General features: G+C 38.8%; 1 protein-coding gene across 1 annotated transcript in view; it reads left to right on the top strand.

Moving 5' to 3' along the window:
• Positions 1-5,260: 5,260 nt before the first annotated feature.
• Positions 5,261-23,939, top strand: part of KNDC1 (kinase non-catalytic C-lobe domain containing 1) — a 63,281-nt gene continuing 44,602 nt past the window's right edge. The window contains exons 1-3 of the mRNA XM_062001565.1: positions 5,261-5,356; positions 10,315-10,513; positions 13,714-13,772. Coding sequence (XP_061857549.1) covers positions 5,261-5,356; positions 10,315-10,513; positions 13,714-13,772 — 354 coding nt within the window. The remainder of the gene's footprint in view (positions 5,357-10,314; positions 10,514-13,713; positions 13,773-23,939) is intronic.

The raw sequence follows: 23,939 nt of genomic DNA, 5'->3' as shown, positions 1-23,939 counted from the left end.
TCGGGAAATTATGAAATTAAGTTTTATCAATATTAAAAGACAACAAAAATGTAATGTAATAGAAAAGCAATCATGACTAGAACACTGGTTTAAGAAAATGCAGTGCTAGGAAAAGACAAAAACAAAGTCAAAGGCAACAGAACAGATATACATGTAATATGGTAATCTGAAAAGAAACATGAGCAGAGGTTAAAAGATAAAAAATGCTCTGCAATAGTGAATCAGTAGAGGCTGGAAATCAGAAGATTCCTAACATGTAGGAACAGGTGGAGTTTGATATTTCTATTAAAGAATGCTGTGACAGGTACCTTGTAATGACTGGAAACACTGCTTGGTGATTCTGAAGTTTGCATTTCTACCACTCAACTCCATGAAGAGAGAACGGTTATCCATGGTTTTCTCCATAAAGTAAGTAGTCTATACATATAATTTTCTGATCCTCTTCAGAAATGCAAAGTTAATGCATTCCTATTGCTTTTGTAAAATTCTGAAGTACTTGAAACACAAGCTAACTTGCCACTTTAGGCAAGATTTATGCTCATATATGATTCATAGCAGCAGTAGGACTGGTTTAAAAATTGCAGTATCTTTACCTTTTAATTCTTTCATATTTTTCAGTAGCAGCAACACATAATTTGCCTTTTGTTACAGTGCTTTCTCACTGCTGACACAAAGGCAGCAGCAGTTGGCAACTGGCAGAAAGCTTTTCTCTGTCTTGAAATATATATAACTGCTAAAGGAAGAACAGTAGTTTCTAAAGCCCATGGCATTAAAGCGATCTCTGATTAACAAAACCCAAACAATTGAAAAGGATATGTCATACACATATAAAATACAATTCTTTATATTGCAGTCCTTCTGTTCCCTCGGTTTCACCCAAACTAAATTAAAATGAGAACCTTGAGGCAAACTGCCATTAAATGAAAACTCTTAAAAGGAGAATGTACAATCTAATTATAGTGTAACAAATGTGTACCTTTCATCTACAAGGCTGGTACTCCAAAATTTTAATAGTCAATTATGATTATATAATCTATTAAAAAGAATAACTGAAGTGCTACAATGAATAGGAAAAAACTACAAAAGAACATGAAAGACATCTCCAGTGGCATAAAATGGCATGACAGTAGTACCTTATACAATTTCTTTCCTCCTGTAGCCTGTATTTAGATTATTTATAATGACAGGGGTGATAGCGGTCACTCCCTGAATTCCCATGGTGGCGAGCACCCACTGGACTAGTTTTTTGTAATATCCCATGAATTCAGATATCTGGAAATACAAGGCATGAGGCTCAACTAGATCAGTAAACCGTGGTTAAGAGAAGTACTTTCTTTAAGTTTGAAGGTCATTAATATATTATTTTCAAAAATCTCTTGACAGTCTACCATCTCCTTTCCCCTCCTTCCTTCTTTCCCTCCCTTCCTTCCTCCTTCCTTCCTTCCTTCCTTCCTTCCTTCCTTCCTTCCTTCCTTCCTTCCTTCCTTCCTCCCTAACTCTTCTGCAGTTACTACAAATTAGATAAAGCTTGAGAGGAGCATGCTAAAACTGTGAGAAAACTGAAATCAGATATATTTGATCCAGTCCTTCTCTACTGTCTGTAATCATACACCATCTCTAAGACATGAATCTCTATGTTGATTCAATGACTTTGGTCAAGAGATTTCCCATGTATGATATCTATACTATTCCCAGAGTTTACCTTTGCTTAGTAGTTTTTCATCTCTAATCTACAATTAAGAATCAAAATATCTAATAACTGTGATTCCTAGTGTAACTGTTCCTAAAGAGGTGGTTCATATTTAAAATATGATCACAGGGAAATGAAACCTTTTTCTAGAACTTCAATAATAGTCACAGTATGTTCCCTCAGTCTATGCTGACATTTCTTATTTCTTTTCATGTTGTAGAATAATGGGTTTATTTCTGCATTTTTGAGAACCCCCATCTTTAAGAAACTGATTGCTGTTCTATATATTTCTGGATTTCATATGATATTCACTTCAGATGAGGTTCAGCCAACCTCAGACTCAGAAGGTAATTTCCACAGATGCACATATCCACCAAAATGTCTTTCAAAAAACATCTACCAATACTCTATAAAGACCTCTTAAGAACTTTAACTTTCTTAAGCAATATTGTGGAAAAGAATGGAAAATTTGACTGCAGACAAACTGATAGCTTCTCCTACATGTGGATTTTTTTCTAATGCTGAACTGTGTAGTGTTGCATGTCCTCCAACAATTCCTGTGGGAATTAACATTGCAGATGTTAATAAGAATGATTATTCTAATGTGAGAATTGCTACATGAATGTATCAAATACTTTTCTGACTACAAGTGTCTTTTCTGACAGTTGTCTCAGCTGTAAGACCAACAAGGAAAGCAAAACAACAGAATTAGTGATAAGAGCAGAGGCTTAGTACAGCAATTTGTCTGGGAAAATCTACCAAACCCTACCAGTTCCAGTGCTTGTCCTGTCCTGCCTATCAAGACACTGGTGATAAGGCTGAGTCAGCTACAGGTTTTTGTTTACAGAGGAATCCTGCGTTTATTTCATTTTGTTTTCCACTTTGTACATGTTCCAGTTGGTATAAATAGTTCTTCAGTAGAGCAAGTGAGTCAATCAGAGGAACCAGGAGACAGGTTTCAAGCATCTCAAATCACTTGGATGCAGTCAGTCACTTACTCTGACAAAATGTACCCAAGCCTAGATTCGTGTTCCAAATAATGCAGGGTTGGTGTCAGAATCTGAGTCTGCTAATCTTACAGGGAAATTGGATGAGAGGTCAGTGTACCTTCAGCAAGTTCGCTGATGACACCAAACCGGGAGGACTGGCTGATTCCCCAGAGGCTGTGCTGCCATTCAGCAGGATCTCAACCAGCTTGAGAGTTGGGCAGAGGAACCTCATGAGGTTCAACAAGGACAAGTGCAGAGTCCTACATCTGGGAAAGAACAACCCCATGCACCAGTACAGGCTGGGGATTGACCTGCTGGAGAGCAGCTCTGTAGAGAGAGACCTGGGAGTCCTGATTGATAGCAAACTAACCATGAGCCCTTGTGTGCCCTCGTGGCCAAGGCCAATGGCATCCTGGGATGCATCAAGAAGAGTGTGGCCAGCAGGTTGAGGGAGATTCTTCTCCCCCTCTACTCTGCCCTGATGAGGCCTCATCTGGAGTCCTGTGTCCAGTTCTGGGCTCCTCAGCTCAAGAGGGACAGAGAACTTCTGGAGAGAGTCCAGTGCAGGGCCACCAAGATGATCGGGGACTGGAGCATCTTCCTTATGAGGAAAGGCTGTGGGAACTGGGGCTATTTAGCCTAGAAAAGAGGAGACTGAGGGAATTTTCTTATTAACAATTACAAATATCTAAATGGTAGGTGTCAGGATGTTGGGACATCCCTTTTTTCTATTGTAGCTAGCAACAAATATGCTGGTGAAATACACGTTAAGAAACATTTTATAATAATACTGTTATTGGAGTCATGTTGCGCTTTATTTTCAGAAGCACCAAGCATTCACTGTTTTCCGTAATAACATTTACTCACAATTAAAAGCCTGAGTCACCAACTTGAAAGTATGTATAAATTAGAAACATTTGTAATCATGAGAAACATTTTTCTCACATCAATTTAGGTAAAAAATGTTAGTAAGAAGACAGCAGATTCTAATCTGGCTGGGTTTGGGTTTTTTCTCAGTAGCATGCCTATAACTGTGAAATGTCTTCAATTAATGTTTAATTGGGAGAAAACTTACAACTGCTGCAGGATGACTTTTATGGGACAGTTAATCAAAGTATTTTGTTTGCTTCACAGTGTTCATTAACGTATACTATAATAGAGTATTAATCCTTTCCAAAGAGTACTACACACAGAATATAAAACTCTTGCTTTGCTTGATGTGCTATGTACAGATTAATTCATTAACATACTCCATTTTGGCACAGAATTACAGGCATACGGGAAAGCACAATAATGAAAATGGCACTTTTATTTTCCAAGTACCTATAGTTGTGGAATTGAATTACAGGAGAAAACAGTCTATTCTCTCTATCCACCATGCTGAATACAATAGAGATGTAAGATTCTGATGTGATAGCACATCTGCTTACACTTAAATCAGCAGACATCCGCTCTGGGTTGGTACCCCAGAGCATGCAGTTACCTGTCCGCTACTGAATGCCAATTCCCCTCCCAGATGGTATTTTCAGTTTCCAGTGAGGTTTACTTGAAACAAAAACATGTGCCTAGGCAGCTGGTACTTATGAAAGAATCCTTCATCTCGAACCTTCAATTTCAAAGGGGGTCTTAATTAAGTTATTTTAGGCACCCTAAGGCCTGAGAATAGTAAAAACGAGCTCAGGCTAATGAAAAGAAAGTTAGTAACACCGGATTGGTTTTGTTTGTGTTTGTTGCAGTTTGAACTGCATCGGTAGTTATGGCCACGGCCATGGAAACACTCGGTCACTTGACGATTTTTAAACGCCATGGTTTATCCAGCAAATCCGGTGGTCTGGAAAAGGTGATGATAAAACGCGGCCGACAGTCACGGGCAGGCGGGGTAGGGGGTTAAGCTCTCCTGAGGTGCCCCTCACAGCACGAATCGTTCGCCCGGCGGCAGCTCTACGGCCTCAGCGGCTGTCAGCACTTCGGACAGGTGCCAAGCAGCGCCGCCGCCAGCCCAGCCTTTCGGCCGACAACAGCCTCCCGTGCATACGGAGAGCGCACCCGAGCCGCAGACCGGTCTCGGTTCCCACGGGGCCTCGGTGGCCGCCGCTGGCACTGCGACGGGCGCGCTCCTCAGGGCCCACGGCCTCTTTTGCCGGGAGTTCACCGTCAGCGGGGAAGAGGGGGCGTGGGGGATACGGCGGGGTTCACCAGCGGCCGCCGCTGGCTCCGGGGGCTGCCGCGTGCCACGGCTCGGCCAGGGGCGAGGCGAGCGGCGGGGGCAGGCACCGCCGCAGGAGGGCGGGAGCCACCGCAGTGAGGCCGCGTCGCGCAGACGAAGCGGCGGCGGGGCGCGTTGCCATGGCAACGCTGCCCCAGCCGAGGGCTTAAGCGGGCGGCCGGGAGAGGCAGGGGGCGCCCCGAGGCTAGGCCCTGCTGGGAGGGGAAAGGGTTAAAGCGGGGCGGGCGCGCGGGCCTCCTGCCGCGGGCAGCCCGCAGGCGAGTGTGGGGATGCGCCGCGGCGGGGGCCGAGGGCCGTGCTCCGGACGCGTAGGGAGGCTGCGGAGGTGAAGCCTCTGCTCCCTCGCCGGGCAGAATGGAGGCGGTTGGCGCCGCAGAGGATCTGTTTTATGAGGAGGAGGAGGTGAACTGCTATGACTTCGAGCCTCTGCCGACGCTGCTGGAGGATGAGGTGAGTAAGGCAGGTGCGGGACGGAGCCGCCGCCCTTGCGCTCACCTGTGGTGAGGCGGCCTCAGCGGCTCATTCCTGCTGCCCGCGCCGTAAGGGCTGCTCGCCGGCTGCGTCGGGCGCCGTAGGCTGCCGAAGCTCGGGGGATCGCCAGCCTCGCTCCGCCGCCAGCGGCCAGGCCGCTTCGACACAGCCGTTCGCTCTCCGTGTGTCCCGGCGGGTTCCTCGCTTTCTTCTGCCTGGTCATCCTAGCTACCAAGTTGGGTTTAGTCCGTTCCCCTCTACCTTCTCCACACAACAGCAAAGTCCCGGGCTTCGAGTGTGGAGTGTGTCCTAGCTCTTATCGTGGCTGTGGGTCAGCCAGTTCTGCAGCAGGGAAGTAAATGTGTTGTCACACCTGAAAGGAAATCTCTTACCTGAGCACTAGTGTTTCCAGTAGCAGTAGCAAATTCTTCTACAGCCATTTGTAAAAAGGCCTATGTTACTCAGAAATAGTTATAATTTTTAAAATCCAAACTATTAAATCTGTTAGTTCAGTTGTTATACCAAATAACCTGTAGCAAAACCCAGTTCCAATATCACATTTGTCTGGATTTGTACTTGGTTTTCCACTTGCTTTTTATTGCCCTTGCCCATTTTTCTTTGTATCTTTCTACATGATATGTGTTCCTTACTCCCCAGTGAACCTTGGGGCAAAATGTTTTGGTATTTGCTCAGCTGTATGTAAGGCACTTGTTCCCAAGGCTGGTTCTTGCAAGCTTTATTTGCTATGTCAAGAACCTAAGTTGAATAAGGATTTAAAAGTGGGTTTAAAATGAAAAGCCCCTTCCAGCTTTCTTAAGTCATCTCATGGCTCAGCAGTTTGGCTTTTCCTCCTGTCATCTGTAGTGTTCAGTATAGTAGGCCCTATCAGACTGGCCCATGCAAAATATAGAAGTAAGGTGGCAGTGGCCTCCTTTTTCCACAAATATTTAGAGTATTTCTTCAGAATGGGAGAAAGCTACTGTTAGAGTAACACCTGAGCCCATTTTCTCACCTCCTCAATATATACTGTGATTGTGCATTTCCACCTCCCTCGTCTATTTAGTTATTTCAGGCGCGTGAATTCTCTTTTATTGAGAGAAGCATGATGTATGATTAGGGAAGTTAATAAAAAAAAGCTGCTTTGAAGAGTACTTGCTGAGTGTACCTAGGCAACCTAGTGTTTTTCTTCAGATTCAATGAATTTAATGAATGGTATTAGTCATATTTTTCCATGATTCTGGAATTGATTGTTTTGAAGTTGGTGTGAATTAGCTTGGCAAAAAAGGCTTGGGTGTGAGACAGCTGTAACTCTCAGCTGCTTAGTCATTTGGTGAAGCCTGTGCTTTGTATCACTATACATAGTATAAGGAATGAGGGCGGTGTCTGATGTATGTGGTTTATGAAAGCCAGTAGGTGAAGCAGGAATTTGCCTGAGCTGAGGAGTAGAAAATACTGAGAGTCAGGATGTATTTCAAATGCCTTTCTTTACTAGGACTTTCTTCATCTTACACTCCTTAAAAATTCTGAAATTAAAAATTAAGAAGTTGTCTGTTGCAAATTATTTTTCTCTTCCTGTTCTCTCTTCCTCTGCATGATAATATGCTACTGCACAGATTTATACTTTCTGAAGGAAATGTAAGGCAAATTTGAGAACTAAAGGGAATAATTAAAGCATGGTTATCTGACTAGTTCAGTTTTTCTATTTATTAAACAGCAATTGCTTTTATAAGTGTCTTTTACTGAATACGAGACAATAAAAGGCATTGGCATCTCAAGTTTTCTTGTAGTTTGAGTGAACCAACTTTCAGTTGTCCGAAGTACTGAAGTCATGGCTTGCCAGAAGCTTCAGCTTGCCAGAAAGTCCTGTGTTGTAGTCTTTAAACAACTTTCTAATTTATTTTCCCCCATAATGAAAGCTTTTGTTTCTGTATTGCTTTGGGGATGCAAACTAGTCAAGTGCATGTCTCAGTGTTTTCAGTTCTTCTTTCTGTTACGTGGGCCTTGCTTTCCCACAACAGCAGCTTTAATAACTAGGATCAAGATAATGTGGTCATTTGAGAAATACACGGTTTCTGTGAGTAAATAATTTCAAGTCCTTTAAGGATTGGAAAGAGGAAGTTTTGCTGTGTGATGTGGTGGTGTTTTGCTTTTTTTTTTGCCTTCAGCTGATGGAAGTCCTGGAACATTCATAGGCCTTTTTTTTTTCTTTTTTTTTTTTTCCCTTTGTGTTTATTTTTCTCTATTATCTAACTTTCCTATCCCATGGAAGGAAGGTAAGTTTATCTGACATGGGGTCATCATTATATTTTGTTTACTTCTCAAGTAACCTCAAGACAAAGGTGGTTTTGCAGGTTTAAACTGTAGATATCCCTACTGATTAGTAATATCTGCTATAAAGCTCAACCTCAAAGTTTGACTCAAAAGAAGTTCTATCATGTCCTGATTATGAGTGGAATTTGATATTGAGGCTGTCTTAAATGTTGAGACTTTTAGATCTCTAAATTGAGTCCTTCTTGTCCATATTACAGAATCACACAATCACAGAATGGTTGGGGTTGGAAGGGACCTTTAGAGGTCATCTCATCCAATCCTCCTGCTGAAGCAGGTCCACCTAGATCAGGTCACACAGGAACACATCCAGACAGGTTTTGAAAACCTCCAGAGGAGATGCCACACCTCCCTGGGCAGCCTCTGCCAGTGCTCCCTCACCTGAACAGTGTAATAGTTTTTCCTTATGTTTAAATGGAACTTTCTGTGTTCCACCTGCTGTCCATTACCCCTTGTCCTGTCACAACAGAAAAAAGGGATGTCCCAACCTCCTGACACCTACCATTTAGATATTTGTAAATATTAATGAGATCCCCCTTGCCATCTCCTCTTCTTCAGATTAAACAGCCCCAGTTCCCACAGCCTTTCCTCATAAGGAAGATGCTCCAGTCCCCTGATCATCTTGGCGGCCCCTCATTTTTACATCTTGATTAGTGAAACTGTTTTTTTATTTCAATGATGGCAAATGCCATTGTGTCACCTAGCTGGATCTTCCTAGGAGAGTTAAAGCTACAATATTTGCTGGTTCGTGGTTTTGATCATAGAACTTTTTTTTGGGGGTTTTTTTAAATCTTTTTTTACGTGTTTTTTTTTTCTTGGCCATAGAATAAGCAGTTTGTCTTTTCTCTGGAAGCTATCCTCATCCTACCTATTAGTTTGGTAAGCTTCAAAGCCTAAAGGTTTGTGGTCACGTTTTGTCCTTGTCATGTGTTTTTTCAGACACAGGAAGCTCTGTATTGCCCTTTATGCTTGGACGAGGTTCCCCATAAAGATGTACAAAACCTCCTCATCCACCCTCAAATTTGATGGCCACATTACACATATGGTGCTGTACAGCACAGAGAAACTGAGATCTTTTGTCTCATGTAGCTGAACTGTAAGGGCTTTTACTGTTCATTATTATGTAGGATTGAAGTCAATGACACTAGAGTCCATGACCCGGGTTCTTGAAGGCACTTGTGGTAATGCTGGCATTAGTAAATCAATCGATTTCCTGATGAAAACTAGAATATTGAAAACAGAAGTTAAGTTTCCCAAATAATAGTAAGTGTCTTTTATTTCCTACCTGTTTTGTGAGGTTTTTTTTCCACCTGATATTTATTAAGCATTATAATTCAGACTAAAAAGCAAATTAAAGTTTTGGACTAGGGACTGGCCTTTGTTTGAAGGACATGATGGATGCAATTCTCTGAATAATGTGTTAACAAACTGTTAACTCTTCTGTAAATGGTAATTCATTGATGTTCTCCAGTACTGAGGTATGTAAAGAAATTTATAACTGCATTTTCCATGGGATTAGAAGTTTAAACCACTACAGTTTTCTAAGCCATAAGGTACTTCACATTCTGTTTTGCTGACAGTGGCCTACTTTCTATATTCTAAATAATGTGCAGCTACATCTTCAATGCAAGGTATGTTTGATAACATTTGGAAATGTACTTTTTAATTGTTACATATAAATGAGAAAATATTTTGTGAAATTAAGTGCTATAGCTTTAATTCCAAGTAACTTCTGTAGATACTATTATTTTTGTGAGCTTATTTTTCCTTACAAATGGGCTGATATTTTATTTGTGTATGTTTTTGTCATTCCTTGAAGTTCATAAAAACTTTATTTCTGTAGCTATGGCTAATGCATTAGTTTTGTGTTCTGAAGAATGTGCATAAAAAGGCTAGCTGCTTTGAGCTAAGCATTGTTTCTGAACATTTTTTTCAGAACTTTGACTTAGTAGCCTTGCTGTGATGAGAGGGTGAAAGAAAATTGAATTATAGTTTAGGAAAGTGACTTAGTTTCTAAGTCCATTAACTATTTTAGTCACTAAGAGCTCTGGGAGTAACAGGGAGGCCTAGGATAAACAAAGTGTTTAAGTCAATGTGTTTAAACACTTTTGCTACAGCTGGTTTGGCTTTTGAGTGTTTATTGAATGTTCTACACCAGAAAACTTCACAGGAACGTAATTCTTAGGCTAATTCAGAAGGTACTTTTTCCCAGATCACAGAAACAGGGAAGACACCTGGGGGAGCATAAGGGAGAGATGGGTTAAACAAAATGTTTCCACTTAGTCTCTCAGCTTTTACATCGCAATGGTCTGTTTCCTTAACTTTGATGCAGTGTTTATGTAACTTACGTAGAGCTCCCATAGTAAGTCTTTTTTTGAAGTTAATATACTGTGATACCTTTGTTCAGATTATCTGTGCTTCTCAAAGACATTCTCTGCATTAAGAACAGAATCATGCACTTGGTGTTTCATGGGGTGTTAATCAGTGTCCTAGAAAGTCTGAGAACTTGCTGGAAACATTACTCGTAGCCAATTGTGTCAAATGTAATCTATGATACACAGAATAGTGTCATGAAATCCAGGGTAATTTATGAATTCGTATCTTGGCAGGAGAATGTGTCCCTTGCTGATATTTTGTCACTGCGGGATAGCTGTCTTACTGAGCAAGACATTTGGGCAATTTGCCTGGAGTGTTGCCACTCTCTGAAGAGCATTGCCCATTCTGCAATCTTCCAGACACTCTGCATCACTCCTGACACTTTGGCTTTTAACACCAATGGCAATGTCTGCTTTATGGAACAGCTCAGTGGTAAGTATTCATATTTCGAGGCCATTTGTTTTAGAACTATGGAAACTCATAGTGGGAGACTGTATAAAAGTATTATATTCTATTCTTAAGACTTGGAATTAAGATAAAGAGAGATCAAGAATTTCTTTAGGAATAGGTGAGTGTAGGTCCATGTGAAACTACGTGCTCAGTCTTGTGATTGATGAACAAAGGCTTTTGTGAGTTTGCTTAGAACAGCCTTCTTATTTTAAGTCTTATCCAAGAGAATGTAATATATATCTGTTTTAAACACCAGAGGTTATGTGTTACTCTATCTGTGTGCACATGTCTCTACCTATGTAAAGCACGTTCACAGTCTCTTGCAGTTCTCATTTCATGGAAATGTTCTGCTTCTAGAGAAATGTCATTCAGTGTCTCTTGATTGTGGCCATAGAGAATGGGGCAATTATAGTGCATATTCACTGATAGAAATGAAAGCTCTCTCTTGAATAAAAGATTATTATTTTTTTCTAAAGTCAAGATTTTTTTGACTTGGCAAGTGTGGTGACTGACTGAGAAATGAATTTTAATATGATAAAGAACAGTATCTAGTGGCATGTAAGATCTTTGAGTATCATAGCAGATGAATGGGAGGATGCTTAACTTAAATAATGACTTCTGATTTCAGCACAGACAAAAAAGCATGCTATTGTTGCTGTTCTTTTTCACATGACTCATCTCAAGAGTCTGTCTTGAGCCTTTTAGGAATATCACAAAACAAAAAAACCCCTCCATCTCTTTAATAGTCCTTTGAAAATTACCTCAGCTTGTAACTAGAAAAACTGTTCAAGTTTTTGTTATGTTTTCTTTAACATAATTTATTTTAAAATCAAAATAACTGTTCATTCTTTTAGTCAAAATCCAGATCATGGTGTGTTTTTAAAAAAAATGGGGTAAAGTAACTGCAAAAAATTACTATTTGTTACCTTTAGAAACAAAGATAGCATTTCAAGTAAGCATGTAACATCATAAAATGTAATTGATAAATATGAAAATATATCTTTTGTGGTATTTGTTCTGTGGTTAAATTCCTCAAATATATGAGAGTCAATTTTTAATTCCTAGTTAATAGGATAATGTGGAATCTGTTTCCTTTAAGGAGTTTGTCATAACTTGAAATTAAGAAGAGAAAAAAATGGCTTTGTGTTCATAAAGGTATATGAAAGACTTTTTGAAGAGAATAAATCTAGTGGATGAAAAATGCACCACAGCTAAGATCTTTGCTTGCAGCTGGGAAAGGAAAAAAAAAAATTTCTTCTTAAATGTTTTAGTCTAATTGAATAGCTGGCAAACAATTGATCCAGGAATTTGTTGTATTCAAGTGCTTAAAATGTGGGATAACAAATTCCTGTGCAAAGTAAATGTACAAAGATTTTGTTCTCTGAAGTCATAGTCGTCTCTGAGGAAGAGACTTTTCAGTAGTTTTCTATATAGAAAGTTGTGTTCTTCCTAGCAATGCATAAAGTTATGTATATATTCTGTTTTTCCCCCAACACGTTCCACTGTATCTTTGACTCTTTCTTTTCCCTTTTTCCCTCAGATCTTGTTACTATTTGGTTAAAATATAGTTTATTAAATAGGCACTTGGAGAAGTTGTCCTTTTTGCTCCTCTACAGTTGTTGCCTATGGGTTTATTTTTCCAGAAGAAAACTATAACCTCTGGATTTCCTTGCCAGTGAGAGAGAAATGAACATCCTGTTGCCTGTGCTTTAGCAGCCAGTTCTGCTTCCTACACGTTCTGTGATGCTGAAGTGACAAACATTCAATAAGATAGTCTGCCAAGGGCTCCAAATATCTTCTTGTCTCTTCAGATCAGACACATTTCCATTGTAAACATTATATTAAAAAAATACAATGAGCTTTACCAGTGGTAAAAATTATATGCATGGACAGCCTTTAAAGTGTTCTAATGGAAATCAAAGGGAAAGGTAGCATGGAGATGAAAAGAAGGAGCAGTAGTGATGAGTTAGGAGAGAGGGAGAGACAAATCATCTTTCCATTAGTTTCCTTCCCCTTCTCCTTCCCAAATATAAAAAAAAAATGTTGTGTATGGGGAGTGCAGAATTAATTGTGTACTACTCTCTTTGAGTGAAAGCAGAAACTTTTTGAAGAGCTATGTATCAGTCAGTAGCATCTGTACAGTCAGCTATGCCTGGTAGCTCTGCTATATGAATATATGAAACAAGTCTTTTATAGTCCCGTCTACCATGTGACTGAGTTTAGTATCTTCATAATAAAAATATTTTGCATTTCACTTCTAAAATACAGGCAGGCACAAAAGTTCTGTTAGAGCTATGATGAGTATGCTGTGCTTGTGAGCATACTTTTTTTTTTTTCTCCCTATTGAGAAGGGAAACTTACAGCCTTTGCTTGTAAATTATGTCAGTTGTCCATTGGCTTCACATAAGGGTAGACTAGGTGAGTTGAATACGTATGTGAAGAGTAGGTTTTTAGTCAGGCACTTCTTTAATCTCCTGATATGTTTTATTGGGTTCATATGACATCTGTTCAGTGTGATACTACATGCTTGCTTGGATGCAACAGCAACATCAGTCTCTCAAGATGCTCCTTTCTTCCTTACACCTCTTCACTCAGAAGTGCCTGCTGCAGTAGCTCAGGCCTCTGCTGAGCAACACAGTTGAAGAATGTGCTTCCTCAACTGTTTTATCATAATTAAAACAATGCAAGCAGAAAGGTCAAGGTTCTAAGCTGGCCTGTAGATGAAGAGTCTACTGAGGTTGTTTTTGCTGCTTGAAACCTTATCCTCCAACTCTGCAGTGGAAAATAGTGAATGAAAATGTTATATTAACCAAATCAAACTACAGCCACACCACCTTATGTCATCACTTGGTCCAGATATAAACATCTGAAGGCAAGAAGTGGTTAGGCATGGTAAATGTATTTCTTTGGGGATATTTTCTCTGTTTTGTTTCTTCATAGGAAAATTATGGTGTCTTCTTGCACTAGGTTTGAAAATAGCACTTTATTTTACTTACAGTGCTAGAAACTTGGATAAGTTCTTTGAACATGTGCTACAAGTGAACCAAAACACTGCTATATACATAGTTCCTTTTGTATCACATATGAGTGCATCATTAAATTTCTGTCATCAAATTGGTTTGGTTTTTAAACAAGCAAGACTATTAATTTCTAATCTGACATGTTTCCTTTTGCTTTCAAAGATGATCCAGAGGGTGCCTTTGTTCCACCAGAATTTGATGTCACTGGTAACACTTTTGAGGCAAGTTCATGAATTTATCTATAAAATAGAAGGGAATTTAATCATTGTAGTACTTCTGGCAGTGCTAAATGCTTGGTAATCTCAGTGTGTAATTTCAACACATTTAGAGATTGTGAATAGTAAATTGTGCTGTTTAGTTATGTTTTGTGGAAATAAAAAGTAAATTTGAAATGCTATATTATTTTCCTGTATAAACATTTGTTCACTAACTGTTAAAATGTGGGAATCTATTTCTGCTGAATAATGTGTTGCCCTAAACCACAGCTGGTCTATGTTGTGTTCATTGGGATCCTTCACGGGTTACATTAACTTGTTTGGGAACTAGCCATGAACTTTTATGACTAAATACAAAATTTGTTTGCCATCTTCTTCAATAAAATAATTCATGGAAGGGTAATCATCAATTTTATCTCTGATTTAATGAAGAAACAAATGGCTGTCTGTTGCTTTGCAGTGCACAAATGCTCTACATTGTTAAATTAAATTAAATTTAAATTGTTTATACTAATTCATTAGCCTCCTAAGTCAACCATCTCATTGCATGCTGTAGGAGTGCTTGCTTAATGTCCTTTTTTTTTAATACAGCATTTTTTTGAGCATATATTAGATAATTCAAATGCTTTAATTAGGAACATGTTCTGTTCAAGGTATTAAAAATTACTGTTTCTTTACATTTTAATACAAATACCTTTTTTCTTTTTGTAATTACAGTCTTCATAACCGTGTTTATAGTTCTCAATATTTCCTCAGGGTGGGGAGAAGGATAAGTGAACCTTAGAAGTGTGCAGTACTACAAGTAAGATGAGAGTCATAAGGCAGGAAGTAGCAGAATAGAAGTAGAATATGAAGTAGCACAATATTTGAAGGTTAGAGATGCAATGTTTTTCTTGTTGCTGTGTTTTGTTAATGTAGTTGCTCTGTTCAGAGGGACCTGGACAGGCTGGAACAAGGGGATGAGGCCAACTGCGTGAGATTCAACAAGGCCAAGTGCTAGGCCCTGCACTTGGGCCACAACAAATGCCATGCAAGGATACAGGCTTGGCCAAAAGGGATCTGGGGGTGTTAATCAACAGCTGGCTGAACATGAGCCAGCAGTGTGCCCAGGTGGCCACATCCCAGCCTATATCAGAAATAATGTGACCAACAGGGCCAAGGATGTGATTGTCCCCTTGTACTCATTGCTGGTGAGACTGCACCTGGAATACTGTGTTCAGTTCTGGGCCCCTTGTAGTGAGCTACAAGAAGGACACTGAGGTGCTCGAGCGTCATCCAGAGACAGGCAATGAAGCTGGTGAAGGCCCTAGAGAACAAGTCTGATGAGAAGCAGCTGAAGGAGCTGGCCTGGAGACAAGAAGGTTGAGAGAAGACATGATCACTCTCTACAACTACCTGAAGGGGGGTTGTAGTGAGGTGGGACTGATCTCTTGTCTCCAGTAATGAATGATAGAACATGAGGAAATGGGTTCAAGTTGTTTCAGAGGAGGTTTAGATTGGACATTAGGAAGAACTTTTTCACTGAGGGGGTTATTAAGCATTGGAACAGGCTGCTCAGGGAGGTGGTGGAGTCCCCATCCCTAGAGATATTACAAAGACACATAGATGAGGTACTGAGGGATATGGTTTAGTGATGGGCTTGGCCGTGTGAGGTTAGTGGTCAGACTTGATGATCTTGATCTTTTCCAACCTTAACAATTCTATGAATCTGTGATTCTATCAAAGGCCAGCAGAACTCTAGTGATTTTATGCTCACTCTCCCTGCCTTTCCCAGCTGTTTGGGACAGGCAAGTTCCAAAGTCATCTGGAAGTGACTAATTCTGTTTCTTTTTGCTGTACTTCTGAAGCTTGACTTAAGATTTTATGTAAATGTATTCTCCATCCCTTGCCCCTTAACAAGTTTCCAAGATTTGACACTCAAGCACAAGATTTGTGGAATTATTTACTCCTTTGGTAAATGTGCATTTCCCCCCCACACCCCGCCCCAACCCTTCCTTCTACTCTAGGAGTTGCTGAACTTGTAGTGAATAGATGCACCAAAAGAGATTCAAAGACTAAGGGGAGGGAACAAAGTGAAATGGGCATTTGGGAAGACTGTGGGAGTACTAAGTGACACAAAAGTTGAGTTTTGTCTGATATACAAGGTCATTGTATCCCTTTTGCATAAAACTTGTCAGTGTAGAGGTTTATTAAACTCTTCTCTTTCAACAGTACTTGTTAAGGCCCAGTGAATCACAATACTAAGCACAGCACAAACAATTATACAGTCTGTGAAAGTTGTTTCAGTCAGGAGTGGCTCTGAACATTGACACTTTTACTTTTTTTGCAAAGACTGATGAAGGTAGAGATATTTGTGTGGAAGGAAGACAATGTGCACTGCCTTGTCTGTTGTGAAGTGGGGTAATGTCTGGGTGCACTGATTTCTGGCCATTCCTTCTATTTCTTTATCTAGCAAGTTAGGGGATCCTTGCAAAGCAGGGAGTATGGTGCTTTGTTAGTGTTCTGTTGCATCAGCTGTTTTCCATTGACCGTCCCAGGATAACTCATAAAACTGAAAAGCCAGAGCATTTCCCTTTGAGGTAGAGATGTATTGTTCTACTGTGGGATTTGTGTGCATTTTGTCAAATAGCTATCGAATTCTGAGTGTTCATGGAACTTTCAAAGCTTTGCTTCTTACCACTTGTAGAGTTTGGTTCCATTTTAAACAGTACCAGTTCAAATTCTGTCAGGGATTCTAAACTGACCTCTGCTTGCTTTTGCAGATTCTAATACCTACAGTGGGTTCATCCTTTATGTAATATTGAAATCTTTCCAAGCTAGCTGTCTTGTTCTTGGTTCTAATACTTAAAGTTCTTCTCTTTTTCAAAGATATTGATACTTTTGTACATTAACCCTTCATTGAACCTCCCACTATGCAATAGCAGGATAGCACTCATTTATATACATCTCTCTGAGGAAACTCTGGGCCTTTGTGCATTCTCAGTATTATAAGATTCTTTATACTATACCAATAAGCTGCCCTCTTTACAGGGCATGAAATCTTTTGTGTTACTGCTTGCTTCTTCCTTGGTAATGACCTTACCCAGTTGTTCTTTGTTGAAGGAATGGTTTTGGAGCTGCATAGTACTCTTTATGGAGAACAACAGAAAATGGTGTTTGCATTGAAACTGTTTTGTTTCAATATAAATAAAAAAAGTATTGGAATTACTAATTATGTTCAGGATGATCTTTGATATGTTAGTGCAGTGTCAAAGCTCAGATGATTTTAAATACTGATTTAAGCCAGAGGTTGTGCTTGATTTGAGTGTGACCTATTTTGTGGCTTCTAAAAGCACACAACAAGGTTTGGATAGCTACTGGATGACTTCTTCTTTGAACTTCTTTTTTTTTTTTTTTTAATCTCTCAAGCTACAGTTATTTCAACAAGAGATGTTTTGTTTCCTGCTTGGTGAATTACTGATCCAGGCCTCTAATGGAACTGTGACTCCAGTCTAATTAGTTACTAAACTTAGCTGGCACTCACAAGCACACAAGGGTAATAGACACAGGAAACAAATTGAAATGCATTATTGTCCTGGTGCCTGAAACTATGCTGTTAAAAATTTCAGTTTCTGGTTGGAATTTCAAATAGCAAGAGATCTAAAACTTCATCCAAATGGCAATGCACAGGACTGAAGAGTAATTGGTTTCATGTGGTTTTGGATTTATGCCATGTTTCCTGACTTGCTCTCTATTTATTTGTAAAGTAGGAATAATACCACCAATTTCAGAGTTAAAAAATTAAAAAAATAGCCTTTCAGACAGTTGTCAGCTGTAGTGTCAGGTGCAGGATAGATTTTTTTTTAGGGTAAAAGATGATAACAAGGAAATAACTGTGAAAGGGGCTTTTGGTGCCAACAGTGAAGCGTGGCAGAGCTTTCCAACTGGTGACATTTTAGTGCTGCCACAGTTCCAACCTGTGGAGTTGGAGGAACCCTCAGTTTCTGAGGGTCTCAAGAGACCTCAAAGTGACTGTGTTGCTAAGCAATCGGTACACCATTTAGTAGAGTAGTTCTGTTAAGTCCTTTTCCTGTTGTAAGCATTGTCACAGTGTAAGGGGCCAAAAAGCCAGTCAAGCAGTTACCCATTCATCTCTAGGGACAGCATTGGACTAAAATAGAGAACTTCCTAGATATCTGTTCACATTAAAATTTTTCCCCCTCTTAACTTTGCTATCCGCTTACAGACTTCTATTGGCATTGTACCCTAGTAGCTGCACTGTTAGGGGCTGGTGCTGCAGGGAGAGACAGAGGGAAACGGGAAAAAAACTTTTGAATTATGATCCACAGTGTAACTCCAAAGAAAGGTGACTTTCTCTACAGCACACTTATTATTGCTTTCACTTTTATTCTTAATGCATATGCAGATATGTGATGTCGCCGTGCTTATTAAAAGCTTTCTGGTGACTGGAATTGTTACTTGCCTGTATTGATGGAAAGATCTCTTTCTGCTTCTCCAACCTGGAAGGGTGTCTGACCATTTCTGTTCTCATTGAACCTTGAGCTAGAAGTCTGTTAGAAACATGCTGAGTATAAAGGCTAGCCTTTAATTTTGTAATGTTTTACTAGAATGCTGCTGTAGAGAATGTAAATTTTTCTCTTCTAGAAAAACAGTAGGAGACTGAGATGCAAAAATAAAGATTTGAGGCTTCTTTTTGTCTGACTGTATACTGAGTTTATCAAATAATTTGTCTTCATTATGAACTGAGTCCTGATTCCCTCCTCTAAATAGGAAAGACTTTAACCTTTTCCTAAAAAAAAAATGTTCCTATTTCACTTTCTTGCCTGGGGCAGTACAGTGCTAGACTTATGAAATTTGACCAGTGGGAGGCACAAAAAGAATAGTTAAATATTGGTGGGTTCATTAATAGCCTTATTTCTATCATTACAATGTGAATTTGCCTCAGGTTAAAAACATTAGCTGTCTCAAACCAGTTTCAAATAGCTATTTGTCTGCATCACAAAACTGCTATTGAGTTTGACACAGATGTTCGTTGTTGTCGAACCCCACATTTCTAAGATATGAGCTTTCAGTGAGATGAAGGACTGATGTCTGCCATGTGTGAACTTGCATTTATAGTCTTTTAATAATGTGGCTATTCAATTTTGCTTGTTCTAGTGAACCTCTAACAGAAATCAGTGAATTTTCAGTCTTAGCTTCCTAGCTTTTTTTTTTTAACATCTAAAGCAGGCTGGGTAATGCTTCTGTTTAATGGCTTCTTCCATTATTTAGAGGTGATAAAACACAGTAGTTCAGAAACTTCAGTATGCAGCAGGATTAAAAACTTTTAGAAATGAAAGAGATAGAGTTGAATGCTACCTTGAAGAGAAGGGGGAAATATGGAATAGAGAATGTGAAGAAATTGAAATTCACACTCCTCTATTTTCTAATCTAGAACTTATTCTTGCTTTTTGCTATCACAGCAGGAATGGGTTATGCTGATCTCTCACCTGGGAGAGAATCAGAACGAGAACTTGAAGTTCTCAGTGGTTATAGTTGATTTATACTATTTAAAAAAGTCCAAGTGTTTCAACAACAATAAAAAAAATGAACAATTCCAGTGGTATAACCAGTGCAAACAGAAAAGACAAGCTAAAATGTATTACTTTATTTTAAAAAAACATAGTTCAGATTCACATAGCCTATTCCTATTACATGTGACAAAGTAGTTTGACTGTATATCATACATACGAATGTTTTATATGCATGTAAATGCATTGCTTGAAATGCCAAATAAACTCTACTGTTCTAAGGACTAACTAAAGAAAAGGTTTGAGGTGCATAGATATCTTGGTCCTACTGAAAAAAATGAGCTGATAAGTTTGGTATTGCAGTATTTCTCAATAGCTGATGGTTACTGAGCTAGTGCTCAGGTCTCAGTTGTTGGTCCTTTGCTAAATATGAAAGCTTTCGTCTTTCTCCCAAATCAAAACAGCAGAAGATATAAAGAAAGTCTTGCCTTTGCCACTTCCCTGGTCTTTTAAAGCAGTAGTTTTGAATGCTTTGAGATTATCTCTACTGTTCTATTCTTTCTTTAGCTATTGGTGCAGGAGGAAAAAAGAAAGCCTTTTACATGCTCTCCTAGAGGGGTTTTTGGTTTTGTTTTTATCTGATGGGGGAAATAAATCTTTTGAAACACCTAGTTCCTTTTTTCTTGAGTTCTGCTTCCCTTAATATCATGTAGCCTCCTCTTGAGACTAATTCTATCTAACAGCAGCAAGGCTTCTCATCAGCAAATGGTAACTTATCTCCTGTAGTCTAAACCGTTCTATCTTGTGAGTGTTATTTAAAGCTGTCTTTTCCTTCAGTGACAGAAATAAATTACTTTTATTTGGTTACCTATGCCTCTGCTGAGCTATAGAAGAGGAAAAGGAATCCTCCTGCTCTTGCTTTTACATCGTTGGACCAAATGAGGTTCTATTCAGAAATTTAGTACTGAGCAAGTATTAGTCTTTAGTTGTCATACAAAGAGCTAACCAAAAGAAGAATGGGGACAATGGATATTTTAAAGCAGTCTTTTGTGTGTGTGTATATAGAATATCTTAACATATGTAATTTGATTACCTCGAAAACCTACAGCTTGTTGCTAAGTTTTGAAGTTGATCTTGCGAAGGTGGCATATTGGTCTCTTCTAGAAGACTATTTGAGCATATTGCAAGAATTTCTATGGTTTTGCCTCTAAATCTGAAACATAACTTCTCAGGTTGACTTCTGTTTTTATCAGAAATAGTCTGTCTCTCAGGAGGAAAAATGTCCTCAGAAGAGAAATGACTGACTGTACAGGTAACCTGGTCAATGAAAATACTGCAAATTTTATATTTCTTCATTACTTAGCTGTTAGGTTCCTATAAGAAGCCATTATTAAACTCAGGTTGTATATTGTCCTTGAGATTGAGGAAGGTTATCCTCAGATGTACAAAAGCATTTTTTAAATTGGTTTATTTAAGGATTTTGATTTTGTGAGGAATGAAAGGAGGACTTGGTGTTCTGTCTTAAAGCAGTTGGCTCTTGTCGTAGCTGAATTTTACTCTTTTAAAAGCTTGAGGAGAGCTGTGTTGGATACATTTTTGGGTAGTTTCCATCATGAGCAAAAATCTAGGGAAAAGAGGACAGATTGTTTTCTCCTTTTATGCTTGTGCAATGTCATAAAATTCTAGGCTTCTTAAAGGTGTACAAATGTGCATCTTTCATGTAAACTCTTCTGATTAGTACTGATACTTTCTCAACTACAAATCATAGAATCATAGTCCTGGTAGAACTATCTGTCAGTTTCTGCTACCCATTCACTCATTTCTTTGGTGGACCCATCATTGTACTGGTCTTACTAGCAGAACTTAATTTTCTATTGCACATTCTGCTTGTTTCCATAATTTACTCTGTAGAGTGTTTGAAAAGGCTTTTGAAGTGTAAGCCTGAACCCTTTCAAGAAAACCTCCATCAAAGTTATTCCATGTCATTACTTTCTCTTTCATTAATTTTCAGTCTGTTTTTCATCCATATTCAAGTCACCGAAAGATCCATGATCATTGCTAGACTGGATCTGGAGAGTTTATACTCCCTGGGACAATGTCAAACAATTCATTTTTACCATTTCAATGAACTGAAAATAGAGACATTTCATCAGTATATAAGAACGTTCATGAATGATACCTTCTTTTTGAAAGGTTTGCGGACTGTTTGACTTGAGAGGTAGATGGAAGAATTGACAAGTTCCTAACCTCCAGATAAAAGTTTGAGACTAGTTCAGTTTTCACTGTTACTTAGATGGTTGTAGAGTTATTTTATTAGATTGCTTGAGATTTAGTCAACAGAGCCTTCAGGATTATGAAAAAGTAGTTGTCGTTCATACATCATTCTCCTTAGTTGAAGCATTTGAAAAATGTTTCAAAGGACAATTGAGAACAAGCTTTTGAAGCTGAGGATCTTGTCTCCTGGGAAACGCATTGCCAGTGATTTAGGCTTTCTTTGATGACTGCTTGGAGCAGGTTTTGTATAAGCCGGTTAATATATATACTTCAAGACTCTTGAACTTTTGAGCTCTTTCACTAAGTCTGAAAAATCCCAGAAAAACAAAAGCCCTACACCATCATCCTACCTCCCAAAAAAGCCTCAACCAAATCTTTCTTCTTTCAGTTGTTGCCTTTTTACTCAGGAATGCTGATCTAATCAATTTTTAATGAAGTATATGAATGAAATGTGTATATTACACTTCAATTGTAAAAATATTTTGTTTGTGGGCTATACACTTCAAATCCTATCATACATAAGTTCTGTGCCCAAGAAGAGAAGAAGGAACCAAGTTTACTTCTGCAGAAGTCATTCCCCTAGGAAACAATCAAACAAACCAACCAAACCAGTCCCTAATCCTCCCCCTCCAAAAAAAACCAAACCCAAATTTGTTCCTGTTTACCTTCCTGATCTACACAATGAGAGCTACTACTACTCCTCATTTGCTATATCAGTCACCTACAAGTGTTCTGTGAAAATTGGTGTTTTGAATGTGATTTTAACAAGATACTATGCCATGAGATAAGTTCAGAAGTGTTTGGCCAGCTTTTTGACTTTAATACTTTTTAACTTCGATAACTAAAAATAACATCATATTTGCCATACAATGAAAAAAAAAAAATATGGCTGTGAGAAGTTAGAGCTATTCTGCTCAGCATGCATGTAACTGTTCAACAGATTTCCTTGTTTCTGTGCCTGCAAGGAATAAATTGTGTTAGATTAATTAAGTGATAAATGAATTACCTATGGTAGGTAACTTAAAAGTAAGGAGGTTAATTGCTGGTAAATCATAAGGAGAGTTGTGACACATGAAACTAGATTTCAATGAGAGATTTTTAAAAATGTCATTCTTCTACAAGCTTTAAAGATAAATGTGTGTAACTTTTTTGCTATCTAACCTCTGAGGTTCCCAGTAGTTTTATTGCAATATTGTTCTAACCTGCCATAATTAGTCTTCTGCAGTCACACGGGGGAGGAGTTAGTTGGTAAGATATTCATCCAGGTTGGGGTATTGGTCTTTGTGATTAAAGGAGCCTAAATATGGGATGGAAGTGTAAGAAACCTGTTCTTAACACATGCAATATATCAGGTATATTAAACCTGTTCTTAACACACCATAAACATATAGTAATTTCATGCACAGCATGGTTAAATTTGGTCAAGCTTCATATGTCTTCTTGAAGTGAAATTTTTGTTTACAAAGATGGCCGCCAGTGCCTTGAAGTACATCTTCACTGTAATAGTTAAGGTAACAGCTTCTTGAAACTATATTGAGGTCCAGTTGAAAAGTTTGTATAGTTTGACTTCTCTTTGGGCATAGTGCTAGATTGACAGTAGTGCTTTTCAAATTGACTGCTGCTGTAGATACTGGCAATTTAGTCTATGGACAGCAGTCACCTGTGTCTTGTCTTACATAGCTGTATGGAAAGCCAAAACCTATGGCTGTTAAAGTGTTTACAGGTAGCATGGATACTGCTCCAAACCTATTGTATGGGGGTTTTATAAAACAAATATGTATCTCCTATCAAAGAAAGATTTTTTTTTTTTAAAAAAGTTAGCGTACAGCACCCCAAGGAGGAGATTAGAAGTCAAGAGGTAAGCAAAAAGCTTATGAAAGTTTGAAAGCTAGCAATTTTGTTCCCAAATATATGAAAATATAGAAATGCTGCCCTAAATCTGCAGTGACTGGAAATTAACAAGATACAACCCGAGATTTTTGAAGAAAGCCATAGCTGAAAAACTGTTTCCTTTTTTCATCTTTTACTATCTTCAGGGAGTTCTTACATTGCAACTCTTCTTTACAGGGAATTACCAACAATTTGGCTCAAATGAGAGTGTCAGAATAGACCAGTGACCAAGTTGACGAAATTAGTGGTGAAATAAACTTCCAGGACCAGATGGTGAAACAGCATTTATAAAAGAAGCAATTACTTAGGGTAATATTCTTTAGCCTGAAAGAGAATGCCTTGAGGGAGAAATTATACTAGAAATCTGTGAAGTGTGCCATGGCAGCAGCCATGCAGTAAGTATTTACCAGCCCTCATAAATGAAGTAGGTGGCAACAATGAGATGAACACAGGTGGACATAAACAAGAGGAAATACCTCTTTGTTATGCAGTAAACTGT

Source organism: Colius striatus, chromosome 8, assembly GCF_028858725.1.
Source record: "Colius striatus isolate bColStr4 chromosome 8, bColStr4.1.hap1, whole genome shotgun sequence".
Classification (NCBI taxonomy): Eukaryota; Metazoa; Chordata; class Aves; order Coliiformes; family Coliidae; genus Colius; species Colius striatus.
Note: the sequence above shows the minus strand (reverse complement) of the source record. Positions and strands in the feature narration are given on the sequence as shown.